General features: G+C 42.3%; 1 protein-coding gene across 1 annotated transcript in view; it reads right to left on the reverse strand.

Annotated features, from left to right (window-relative positions):
* Positions 1-401: 401 nt before the first annotated feature.
* The window catches only part of LOC136612504 (immunoglobulin superfamily DCC subclass member 4-like), an 84,053-nt gene continuing 70,943 nt past the window's right edge, over positions 402-13,511 (reverse strand). The window contains exons 13-20 of the mRNA XM_066592906.1: positions 12,502-12,682; positions 12,285-12,412; positions 11,027-11,197; positions 9,377-9,514; positions 8,351-8,456; positions 6,263-6,488; positions 4,892-5,056; positions 402-2,773 (exon numbers count right to left, since the gene is read on the reverse strand). Of these exons, the coding sequence (XP_066449003.1) occupies positions 2,273-2,773; positions 4,892-5,056; positions 6,263-6,488; positions 8,351-8,456; positions 9,377-9,514; positions 11,027-11,197; positions 12,285-12,412; positions 12,502-12,682 (1,616 nt within the window). The 3' untranslated portion in view covers positions 402-2,272. The remainder of the gene's footprint in view (positions 2,774-4,891; positions 5,057-6,262; positions 6,489-8,350; positions 8,457-9,376; positions 9,515-11,026; positions 11,198-12,284; positions 12,413-12,501; positions 12,683-13,511) is intronic.

Consider the following 13,511-nt stretch of genomic DNA (forward strand, 5'->3'; position numbering starts at 1 on the left):
GTTATCGTTTTTGGTATTAAAGACTAGAGTTATCCTCTATTAAATGGGGTTTGGTGTGTTTTTTGGAATTAATTGGATTTACATTAATTCCTATGGAAATAATGTCCTCGGCTAACATCGATTTCTACTAAAGTCCATTGCTTCCGGCTGGATTAATGACCTTAGTTGAGGTTCTACTGTACATGTATAATGCAGGTATACTATACAGATATTAAGAAACTAATATATTATAGCTTCATCCTTTTACCTTCATATTATGCAGCTTTCTTGCTGTATGAACATTTTAAATACATCGCAAATTTAGCTTAATGGACTTTTCCCATTTTTACCTCCGGTCAGTGCCCCGCGTCAGGGTACTCGTTCTTACTGACAGACAGACAGAATAAACCTCTTTGCAGTGCTCTCATTCATTTTCTTTATTTCCCTGCATTGTATAATAAAGATTATAAACAATATTCAGGTTGATTGATAAAAACGATTGTTAAACACCGCTAATGACTTTAACATGTATTTCTTTTTTTGACTTTTGGTGGATCTAGGCCACAGTATAGGTAACACGTCGGTGGCCATTCTCCTGTTGTAGACATGTTCTGCCAAGTCTGACTGCATCGCTCCTAACATTCAGATGGACCTGGCGATGGATGCATACAACTGCAGTCCAGAAGGCTTCAGAAAACTAATCGATGAGAATCCAACAGATAAGGGCTGTTATGGCATATACATATGTCAGTTAGAAAATACAGGTGAGTGCTAATGACCTACAAGTTAGAAAAGAGTCCTGGAGGTGTTGGTGGGGCACTCACAGAGTGCATACAAAAGGGACCATTGTCACAGAAGGGGATTGTGTAGCACCGTCCATAAGTCCTCAAATTCTCATGCAATAATGTGTGGGGGGTACCGAGCGGCAGCGCAAGCCTGTGACCAGTGTGAGGGCTAGAGGTATACATCCTGGTACATCATACAGCCATATTTAGTGTATGCTATGGAAACAAAGAAACTAATGATGCTGGTGAATTACAGGAACAATCCACAAAGTATGGCATCAGGAATGTGAACAAGACTCGGGCAGTGAATCGACATAAGGCTATTGGAAATTATATAATACAGACATCGAATGTAATCAGATACATCAGAACAGAAATACAAGATATGTAGAACAGTTAGAGGGGTGGCAGAGATATACATATCCATTTCTAAAGGTAGGAAATGTTCTAAAATACCAAAAGATACTACTGTAGACCGTTGAGATCTCCACCGCTCCAGGACCGCAGGGGTGACGTACCCATATACACTCATGACCACTGCAGCCAATCACACGCAGTAGTATATGGCATGTGACCCGTTGAGTCTAATGACTGGTTGCAGTGGTCACACGGGTATGCAGGAACATCAGTGCTGCAGCCTGTAAACAAAGCCCAGCAGGGTAGACAGGAGCGGAGGTTATGGGACTGAACGCGATTGTATAGCTTTATTTTAATGTTAGGACATTTCTTACATTTAGAAATTTTTTTTTTTAGATTTTGGACAATTCCTTCAATGATACCAGGGTAGCACTGATCTCTATACAGTAGATGCACCAGTGCCCAAATGCAAAATCCGTAACGCATCCCCCACCTACCAGGTGCCATTTTTAATACTGGAGTCTTCTTATTTGGCAGAGGGAATACTAGGCCCCATCTGGCATGAAGACAAAGGTGGAACTACTACCTCTACGCCTCTGATGGGTCCATATAAGGTTGGCATTTTCAGAAAGCTCTGTCAGTGCAAAAGGAGCACACATGACACATAATTATTGTTTCATTGTTTTTGCACTACAGGTACAAGAAGGCAACTTATTTGGTGATTTCAGCCTGACCCAAAAGCCATCATAAAGGACGACAGCACACGGTGCAAAACTCAGATTTCTATATAATATTCTATTCTTTTAGATCTATAGAAATTTGGTTTTGCAGGAACCTTGGCAGCAATGGTACGTTGCAGCCTCTAGGTTGCTTTCCATAGATGGCACATTGTCATGGCCTAGTGGCCATGGTATCCAATTCACTGCTACCTCTAGCCATTCTCCCTCCTATGAAGTGCATGTGTACTGTTACAAGTCTGTCAGAAAACTCATCTAGGTCAGAACAGGTTTTAGTTGCACATGGCTCAATAGTCACAAGGTTTGCCCACAACATTAGATCTATTCCGAAATCTGTGATATCATGAAATAGACTAATGTACTCAAATCAGGAAATCCTTAGTTTGTAGGTTCATTTAAGCCCCAAATCATAATTCAGTGTACAATCTCTTCGGGGTTGAGTGGTTGTAGTGAGTCTGGTGTATTGCTTAGAGGCAGTTCTTGCTGTGCCTTAGAGGTTATAGAAACATCTTCTGAACATGGATCTCCAGTGTCTACAGTGAAAGGTAGGCTAATGACGGCCTGATTCTCCTGAAGGTCCACACTCCTGGCGCACTGGATGCCATTGGCAAGGTGCTGGCTCTTTGTCGCCACTGAATTTAAATTTTGTTCTGTACTAATGGCCATTAATGGCTGGCTGCTCCAGTCTTGGCTTCCATTTTCAGTCACTATAGACTGAGTTTGAGGGTTAGAAACTGGAGTCAAACAAGTCTCAGCTTTGTCTTTGTCTGGATCCAAACTAAGTTCTTCCTCTTCTTCTGAGTCCAACCCAGCACAATGACCGCTGCGCTCAGAAGCAGAGAAATCCGAGTGTACAATGACGTCGGCCTCCACCTGATTCTGAGATGGATTCCTGTGATTCCTTACAACATCCACCTAGTGAGAATTAAAGTCATTATACAAAAGGCAAAATATCAGCCCAAAAAGAGAACATTTATAGTACTGTGCAAAAGGTTTTAGGCAGGTGTGAAAAAAATGCTTCAAAGTAGTAATGATTTCAAAAATAAAAGTGTTAGTGGTTTATTTAAGTCAATTAACAAAATGCAAAGTGAATGAGCAATATTTGGTGTGACCACCCTTTGCCCTCAAAACAGCATCAGGTCTTCTAGGTACACTTGCACAGAGTCAGGGAGTTTGTAGGATTATAGTCAGGTATATGATTAAGCAGTTATACCAAACAGGTGATGATCATCATTTCCATATGTAGGTTGAAACACAGTCATTAACTGAAACAGAAACAGCTGTGTAGGAGGCTTAGGACTGGGTTCGGAACAGCCAAACTCTGCTATAAAGGAGACAGTTTCATGTCACAGCTGATACACCATGGCAATACTGAGCACAGGAACAAGACACAGGGACATTATACTGTATCAGCATCGTCTCTCCAAGGCAAAGACTTCAAAGCAGACTAGGGTTTTTAAATTATGCTGTTGAAGCTCTTATGAAGCAGCACAAAGAAATCGGCAACATTGAGGATCATAGACACAGTGGTCGATCAAGTGCGGCAGAGGAAAGACACATCATGCTTACTTCCTTTTGAAATCAGTAGATGTCCAACAGTGCCATCAGCTCAGAGCTGGCAGAAACCAGTGGGACACAAATACACCCATCTACTGTATGGAGAAGTCTGGCTAGAATTGGTCTTCATGGAAGAATTGCAGCTAAAAATCCATATCTTCTTCATTGAAACAAGGTTAAGCGACTCAACTATGCATGAATACATAAAAATGGCAGCCGGTGCTCTTGACTGAGGAGTCAAAATCTGAAATATTTGTCTGTAACAGAAGTCAGTTTGCTGAAGGGTTGGAGAGAGGTAGAATAATGAGTGTCTGCAGGTAGCAGTGAAACTTGGTGGTTTCTTTAAATGTTTGGGGCAGCATTTCAACAAATGGAGTTGGGGTTTGGTCATGAGTAGTACAGGCTGATACTTATCTATCATGCAATATCATCAGGGAGGCGTCTCATTGACTCCAAATATTTTCTGCAGCAGGACAACAACCCCAAACATACAGCCAATGTCATTAACAACTATCTTCAGCGTAAAGAAGAACAAGGAGTCCTGGAAATGATAATATGGCCCCACAGAGTCCTGATCTCATCATCATCCACTTTGTCTGGGATTACATGAAGAAACAGGAGGATTTGAACAAGTCAACAGCCACATAAGATTTGTACTTAGTTCTCAAAGATGTTTAGAACAACCTCTCTGACGAGTTACTTCAAAAAACTGTGTGCAAGTGTACCTAGAAGAATTGATGCTAATTTGAAGGCAAAGGGTGGTCACAGTTAATATTGATTTGTTTTAGATTTATTGTTTGTTCATCCACTTTACATTACATTAATGGACAAAAACCATTAAAGGGGTTCTGACATGACCCAAAAAAAAATGTTACTTACCTTGCCTGGCCAGGACTGATCGCCAGGCATGTCCCCTCCGTCAGGCATCTTCCTCTATGTCTTCTTGAAGCAGAACTGGAGCGGTCAAAATGACAGCTTCCTGCTCTGCTTCGTCCGCCACTTTCGAGGTGAACGGACGGGCCTCCCACAACAAGCACGTCACAATTAGTGCTTGCTGAGGGCGGCCCATCCATCCTGGTTGAGCTGCAAGGTTTTCGCGCATGCGCAGTGGAGACGCGGCCCGACCTGACTCCTGTCAGAGGGCACCTCTCTTCTGCGCCTGCGCGAAATTCCGGAGGGGGGCAGCCCATCGGAGGAAAAAGAAGCCTGCTGGGAGATGACCTCCGGAGGACAACAACAACAGAAGAAAAGGTAAATTTCAAGTTTTTATGCTTTAGCAGCCAAAAATCGTGGTTTCCCTGTGTCCATTAAGCAGACCAGGGAACAATGGCTGCTAAAGCATAAAAACCTTATTCGTGTCAGAACCCCTTTAACACTTTTATTTTTGAAAACATTCTTCATTTACAGCATTTTTTCCACACCCACCCAAAATTTTTGCACAGTCCTGCATGTCTACACACATTTAATCAATTTTACCTTTTGTGGTTCATAGGAAATTTCATGCAAGACCATCCTCAGACCTCCAGAGGTCATATGATTTGCTGAGCCATTGGCAGCACAGGTGAGGTCCCCTGTGATGGTATCGGCATAGCTGGTGATGTGATTCGCCCAGTTCTGAGTGACTGATCCATTCCATGAAGGCTACAAGGAAAAGAATATGGAGATAATTCATATGGATGCTTTATTCTTTATAAATATAAGTACTAATTATCTAATATTGTGTATTAAGGGTCGCTAGTAGAGATGAGCGAACTTACTCGGTTCGGCTGTTTTTGGACTCGAGCACCGCTTTTTCCGAGTAACTGACTACTCGGACAAAAAGATTCGGGGGTCGCCGGGGGTGCGCGGGGGGTTGCAGAGGGGAGTGGGGGGGGGGGAGAGAGAGAGCTCCCCCCTGTTCCCCACTGCTACCCCCCGCTCCACCACGCCGCCCCCCGAATCTTTTCATCTGAGTAGTCAGTTACTCGGAAAAAGCGGTGCTCGAGTCCAAAAACACCTGAGCCAAGTAAGTTCGCTCATGTCTAGTCGCTAGAAGAAAAGTCTGAGTCTTTGGTGCTGTTCACATCATGCTTTCCTTCACATCCAGCATATATGCTGGTATATGTTTTTGCAGTAGTCCTTGCCATTTTGGAAAGAGCAGCAGATTAAACTTTTCTATTCAGTAATGGATTTCCAATGTATAGCTGCCAGCAGATGCCAAGAAGGCCCCATGGATGCGCTGAGCCTACACATCACAAGTCTATCCTGATGCATATGCTGAATGCAGACCCACCAATCGTGCAGGGAACGGGGCCTTTTCCTTAATGAGAACACATAAGGGTTCATACTTATGTATTTAAGATCTACAGCGGTAGTCCTCAGCCTTATTTATTCTTGTGAGCCACATTCAATATTCAGTGATGGTCAGCAGCCTCATCATAGTAAACATGGAGAACAAGAAATCAGAACATTGCAAGAATGTACAGATTTTTGACAATTTCATGAACATCCAAATTTGCTCTGTTGGAAAGTCAGGATATGTTTGTAATATTGTCAGTTAAGTTCTAGTCAGTGTATATAGTCATTACTCAGGGCTCCTATGGCAAGCTACATAGTATGGGCTCATGAACCACAGTTTGGAAACCACTGATCTAAAAGTATAAAATATTACATTTAATATGGATTTTAATATTGGAAGCTCTGTGCAAACATCCAATAGCAATATCTAATATAAATAAAGATTACTTCTAACTTGTTCTTAACTTCAAGTTGACTTGTACATGCTTGAGTTTCTATAGCTGCAGGTTGTCATGAGCAACTTTCTTATTTCTTCAACTGTTTATCCGTATGTATAATATATGCACCTACCTTCACCTTCACTTGGTTTTTGTCTTCTGTTGGTGGGTTTAAAACAAGACTATGGCTTCCTAATAGATCTGGAGCTGGAACAGGAGTATCTTCTTGGGCAGGAGGCATCAACGTTTCTAACTCATGGGAGTCTTGGCAGTGAGTTTGAGAACATGACCCCTGTCTTGCCCTTTGATAGGATGAGGGGCCTCTAGTAGACCTGGACCCCAAATCAGATCCAACATCCCTAGGTAAGAACGAGTAAAGAGTGTGAAACAATACAGCATAAAAGCAGAGCTTTCTAGACAAACAGATTACGTGCACTGATGTGCCAAAAGTCATGGGATAGCAGTATGTAAATTGATAATTATGTGAGATTATCTGTGGAGATGACTTGGGAATGTCCACACCTCTATAAGTTGTCCAATTCCAAAGTTGTTCGGGATTTAACATCCACAGTATTACATATGTACAAGAATACATCACAGAAGGTATTGCCACCTACAGTAGACATCGTAGCCACCATCCATAGATGCATAATGATCATGACCGGCAGTGTCTGGTTAGAATCATCCATGCAACAGACAAGCGACTCTGGTAGAAATCACATCCAGATTCAATTCAAGAGGCCCCACATACATATTCCACAGTTCAGTGCAGCCTTCTTTAGCATCCATGGGATATAAGAGCAGAAACCCCCCAGAATGCTTCTGTTAACACCATAACACTGGACACAGCATCTCATCTGGGATTATGAGCTTGCTGGGTTGCTGACCGGACACCAGAGGATCGACAACATATGGTTTGGTTTGATGAGTCACTGTACCAATTGTTTCGGGCGGATGGTAGGGTTCTTGTATGGTGCAGACCCCATTAAGGCATGGACCCTAGTTGGTGAACAAGACACTGTGCAGGCACTGTGGCATGAGTTGGATCCACTAGTCCCACTAAACATGACATTGACTGATGTCCACTACGTTTTACTGCTTGGTGATATTTTGCAGCACGTCATAGACTTCACGTGTCCCTACAATGATGGGATATTCCCTTAAGATAATGCACCACGCAATTGAGCCTAAATTGTTCAGAATTGCTTTGAGGGGACTTTTGGAGATTTTCTACAAGTGCCGTGGCCTGCATGTTTGCCCGATGGGAACCCCATCAAGTATTTATGGGAGGAGGTGGAGACATCCATTTGCACCCAAGATCCTGCTCTTACAAATACCACAGAGCTGTGGGTGGCTATCCAGCTGTCATGGCTCAACATTCCTCCAGACATCTTCCATCCACTTGTGGAATCAATGCCACATCAAGTTGCTGCACTTTACCGTGGGTGTCCTACATGATATTAGTTCCTGTCCCGTGACGTTTGGCACATCAGTGTAGTTATATCACTGTTATATCTATGGTAAGTACTGTATGTTGGACAGATATCTTGCTTAACATATTTGCCTTGTTTTAGTGGGTGCCAACTGCTTTAAATCCAGAGTGCAAGCCCCAGTCAGTGGTACTTCTATGGTACTGGGCATATTTATTTAAAAAATTTAAAGTCATAAAGGACAGTATCTTAAGGAGGTTATCTCATCAGAAATACCCCTTTCCATAATGCAGCTGTTGCAGAAAAGTTTGGCAAAAAACAAGACTTTCCCTGGGAAATCAGCTGTGAGGGGTATTCTGAGTCAGAGGTGTAATATTATATGGACATCTCAAATCCACTGGAGTTGAAGCTGCTGTTACAGAGGGGGTCCAAGTGGGAGACCCCACTTTATGAAGTCCACATGCCCTAATAAGATGAGCGGACATGGTGTAGCCTAATGAGACAATCCCTTTAAGTAGTCATATTTGCATATATGTTAATAAGGTAGATAGAACAATACCTCCGCAGTGCCACCTATTGGATATATATGTTGTATGTTATGGAAAGCTATTAATCTACACTGCCTATAGGTGATGGCCTCTCTGCAAAATACTGAGTAACCATTATAGCGAATGGCTTCTGGTCCTGATTGAGGCATTGACTCAAGAAAGTGTTAAGTTTGGTTGCCGATTTGCACTAATAGACAAGTGCTGAGTCTATACTGACAAGTATTACATGTCTGATTGACTTACCTCTGCTTGCCCTGTTGGAAGCTTGCACACATACAGAGCAGGAGGCACAGGAGGCACAGACAGACACCAACAATGATACCAGTAACCGAATTCATATCCAGGACATCTGAAAAAAAAGCAGTCAGATATTGCTCAACAAGAACGGGTGACATACAGCACATATGGCAGATACGCTTTCAGGGCACATCCAACATATTAGCATTTCATTTGGGCTGACCTCCAGCAGGTTCTCTACTCTAAGAAGTACATTTTATACACAGCACTTTGTTGTGACTGCCCAATAATGCAGAACATTTGATAATCTGGCATTTCAGTGGAGAGACGTACAGTTATTCTCCATTGAAATATGGGAGACAAATGAAAATGTACAAATAAAGCTTGAGGGCTCCTTCACACGGGCGCTGTGATTTGCGACCAGTCGTGTCACGGCCGCATGGGCGACAGGCAGCCATGACCAGGTCCGTTCAGACGGCCAAGCCTGCGGCGTATACACGCCACAGCCCAGGATACCCTCGGGCGGGGGAAGAGAGTTTAGCTCTGCTAAACTCCCACTTCTTCCCTCCTCATCTCGGCCCTGTGACGGCTGCCGGAACAGGGAGGGGAAGGGACGGGGGCAGGAGCTAGTGTGCTAAACTCCGGACTGACAGCCGGCAAGGGGCGGAGAGGAGGAGGGAAGTTTAGCAGAACCGCTGCTAAATTCCCTCCCTACTCCCTTATCCAGCAGCTCCCATAGGAGTCAATAGAACTGGTCGCCGTACTCCGGCCGGAAGATGGGTCCAGACCTATCTTTTCCGGCCGTCATAAAATTGGCCGGCTAGAAGGCACACTGTATGCGCTATCTTTTCCGTTTTTACACATTGTAAATCCAATGCATCAGATGGTCACGATTTTCAGCCAGCAGTAATGAACACTATAGTGAGTTTTAGTTATATACAGGAAGATGTAATGAGAGCTGTGTAATAATATTTGCATAACAGAGGCTGATGTAGTCAGACAACACAAAGCACAAAACCTGATATTTTATACCTGGAGGTCTTGGAGGCAGGGTCTCAACTTCTACCACATTGGAATATGGCCCCCACCCCGACACTGTCTTGGCCCCCATCTTGAAGTAATATTTGGTCCCACTTTGTAAACCATCCACTTCTGCACTGAAAACATTTCCTGTAGAAAACAACACATATTGTCTGGTTAATGCTAAAAATGAATTGAGACCCTCATAGTATTTACTATATTCCTCTAGCATGGACTACAGATCACAAAATGGTTTACGTAAGTCTAAACTTATAACAGTCTAAACTTAAAACAGATCCCCACCAATCAGCTGATTGAAGTGAAAGCAGTGCTCAAAAGAGCACTGCTGTCACTTCAATCCATACTATGCACAGCGCTGTACATTGAAGAGTGGCAGTGCCTGGTATTGCAGCTCAATCACTTTCACTTAAAGGAGACTGAGCTACCCTCAGGCCATGTGACTGATGAACATGAAGTCACATGCTTGAGAAGAGGCCTCAGCGCTCACCCAAGCACGGCCTCTGCAATCAGCTGATTGGTGGGGATCCCACGCAGCAGATCCGGTACCTTATAAAGTAACATATAATGTACTGGAAAACTTTTAAAAGCTTTCTTATAGACTGGAAAAATGCATTTTAGTGCAACTGCAGCAATACCAAATTTACATATTAGTATGTTTTATTATACAAAATAAAAAACATTTTAGGAAAAAAAATTGTTTTCTGTTGCCGTAACTTTTTTATGTTTCCATTGCTGGAGCTATATAAGGGCTTGTTTTTTTTGCAGGACAGATATCATTTTTATTGATGCCATTTTGGGGTACACATTACTTTTTTAGCACTTTTTATTCTATTGTTTTTATAAGACGGGTGACCAAAAAATAGTAATTCTGTGCAGCGTAAATAACATGATATTTTAACCCTTTGCAATCCAATTTTGGATTCAGGGTTTCCTAGGGGGCTTTCTTTCTGCCATTACACAATGGCGCCATCTGTTGGCTAGAGCCAGTACTGTGGTATGGGACATGCTGGAAAGACCCCCGACAACAGAGCGGCCAGTAATCTACAGTAAGAATACCCTGCTGGACATCTTCCAACATCAGAGCTGTACAACCTTCAATCAGAATGTCTGAAGATGTCAGACAGTGGATTGGAAAGGGCTAATAGTTCAGACTTCTGAGCAGACGTTCACTGCATAGAGAGGACTACTGAATGCGCAAAAATAATGGAGAGGACTAGTCCATTTATGCTTCAGCTTGCAGCAAATGGCCGGTTTGTGAATGCAGTGGTGCATAGCAAGGGAACAAGAGTGGGTATAGAACCATAAAGTACAGAGCACTGTCCTTTATACTATTTACTCATTAATTTATGGGGTTGGTCCAAGGTGAAAGAGTCTCTTTACACTTCAATAACTATTGCTAAGTTTGCAAGGTCCCTTAAAAAGACATGAGATATTCACATATTACATGTGTAATCAAGCTGCTATATGGACATACTTATAAAGAGCTGAGCTGTTATGGTCCTGAATAACTTGTTATTTTGGTCTTACACTAATAGGATAATATGGAGAACAGCATAAGCATCACAGAAGCTGAAAGCTTATAAATAGGAAAGAAGCCACATTAATATAACTACCACTGACCATGTAATATTGTACACTCACCGTCCTTGGTTAAAACAGTCCACATTTCATCAGGGTGGCTTTTATTGGCAGTGTATAGTATCAGATACTGTACAATGATTCCATTTGATTCCACTGGGGGGCGCCAGTGCACCTGAACGGAAAACTGTGACAGTGGCTGAAGCACCAGGTCAGCGGGAGCGGAAAATGGTCCTTATAATTAAAAGTTACAAGTTAGTGGAAAATATATAAAAGGTGCCAATGATTCCATAAATCACGGTATGTCTCAATATCAGATGCATGGTAGAATAGTGTGTGGAATGGATATATTAAACTCATAGTCTGATGTCATGGCTTCCAAATTGTTAGAAGGTGAAGAGTAAAAATGTGTACTGTATGTGGTCAGACTACTACTAAAAGTAAAATTGGGCAATACATCTTGGTCAATTAAGTGAAGAATAAGGAAAATATCTGAAAGCATCTGCCAAGACAGAGCAGCAGTCCTCAATACACAGAACCCTATGTATGTAGCTTAGCAAGAAAAGAAGAATGCTTTGGAATTACCTGGATTTCTGTAATAATTACTAATATGTGATCTGATCACCCATGTAGAATCAGTCCTGAATGTTCGCCATTGGCATACTTTTATAGCCTTTTCCAGCTGCATGCATCTTTATGACAAGTCTTTCGAAAGTCATGTGCATAAAGGCATGGCTGACATTAATCAATACTTCTTGAGAAGAATAGATTTTGCCAGTAGACATGCTTTGTGTGTCTTTATTTAATGGGCAAAGCACCTGTGAAATGCACATTTGCAACCTCATCTCTTTAAGTGAAACTCTTTGGAGAAATCATTAAGACAGAGGTTCACTTATTTTTTGTGGCTGTTTACTCAATGTGTTCGATAAAAGACATGCATGGTACAACATGTTTATGTGTTATGGCTTTTGTTAGATTCTGTTTGTCTATAACTGTGACTTACAAAACAACCAGGCCGCATTTTATTAGGAATCAATGCAGAAATCCAGGTATTTCAAAAGGGTTCACTAACTTATTCTTGCAACCATATTCTTTAACTGTGAACGCCAGTGCATCACTGAGATAACAAGAATCACTGCAATGTTACTGTATTACGTAGCACCACATAATCCTTTAATATTTAGACGTGCGAATGTACATGGCTGGTGATATACCTAAAACTTGCATTGGACTGTGACAATAATGTATGAGTAAGTGACAAGAAGGCTTTGCAGCATCACTGCCATATCCAACCGCAGACCAAATACTGTCTCTTACTCACTATCTGGAAGGGTCATCTTTTCCACAATGTTACTATAGGGCCCTTCAATTCCGGCTCCACTGGACTGAACTGCAAGTTCATACTTGGTGTATGGCTTCAATCCACTGATGAGAATCTCCTCTAAACCACTGTGAAGAGACAATATACCGGTTACATGGACGTTTCCAAGGCCTGATGTGTGTGGAGAACATAGCAAGGAGCATGAGGTCCTGGTTACCTGTTATGATAGGTGAACATAGAAGCATTCTTAGCTCCCCAAGGTCCACATCGTACGGTATATTTCACAATTTTGCTACTTATTATGGGCCTCCTCCATCTCACCAACAGTGATGTAGAGCTGTTCGGCGTCGCTTGAATATGGCTGGGTGGCAATGGTGGAATCTTCTGATCTATGAGATCTTCCGAATAAATGGGTAAGCATGCTGTACATACCAATTGCTTATACTCATTTTGATTTACGGATGTCTGATGTCTGACTAAGGGAGGTCTATGCACAAAAGAAGAGTTAGGAACAGCACAAAATATCCTAAAATGAGCAGATGCAGTAGACCGTCCTGGATGATTGGGTCCTGTTTAACCTATATATAAGCCAGATTTGCACAAACACGTTAGACATACACAAAGCAACATTTCAGCCCAATAATAGAGCTTTTTCCAAGATGAAACGTTGCCTTGTGTATGTCCAACCTGTAGTACGTCTTGTACTTTTGGAATACTGACGTCCATACTGCTTGTTTGTGCCAATAAGAAAGGCCCATGGTCGCTCAATGTCCCCATCCTGCATGAGAAGGTGGCCACCAGTCACCAAATCAGGCAGAGAATAGATGGAAAGTTGGATACGCCATGGATATCGGAGATAGGAACACCTCTTTAACCCTTTCCAATCCAACTGGATTCAGAATTTCCTAAACGGCTTTCTCTTTTTGCTGTTATAATGTGGTGCCATCTGCTGGCTAAAGCCAGTGCGTGTGCGCCAGGGAGTCTCCGACAGCGGAATCGCTGGCAATAGACGGTAAGAATACCCTGTCGGACGTCTTCTGACATTGGAGCTGTACAAGCTTCAATCAGAATGTAGGAAGACGTCAGACAGTGGATTGGAAAGGGTTAAGCCAGTTATTATTGTTTTATTCAAGCCATTCTTATTCTTACAGGGGTATTCCAAATTCAGCAAATAAATCCTATTTTTGTATAATACAATGTTGTACAATTTCCTGATATACTTTCTGT

This window comes from Eleutherodactylus coqui, chromosome 2, assembly GCF_035609145.1.
Source record: "Eleutherodactylus coqui strain aEleCoq1 chromosome 2, aEleCoq1.hap1, whole genome shotgun sequence".
NCBI classification, from domain to species: domain Eukaryota; kingdom Metazoa; phylum Chordata; class Amphibia; order Anura; family Eleutherodactylidae; genus Eleutherodactylus; species Eleutherodactylus coqui.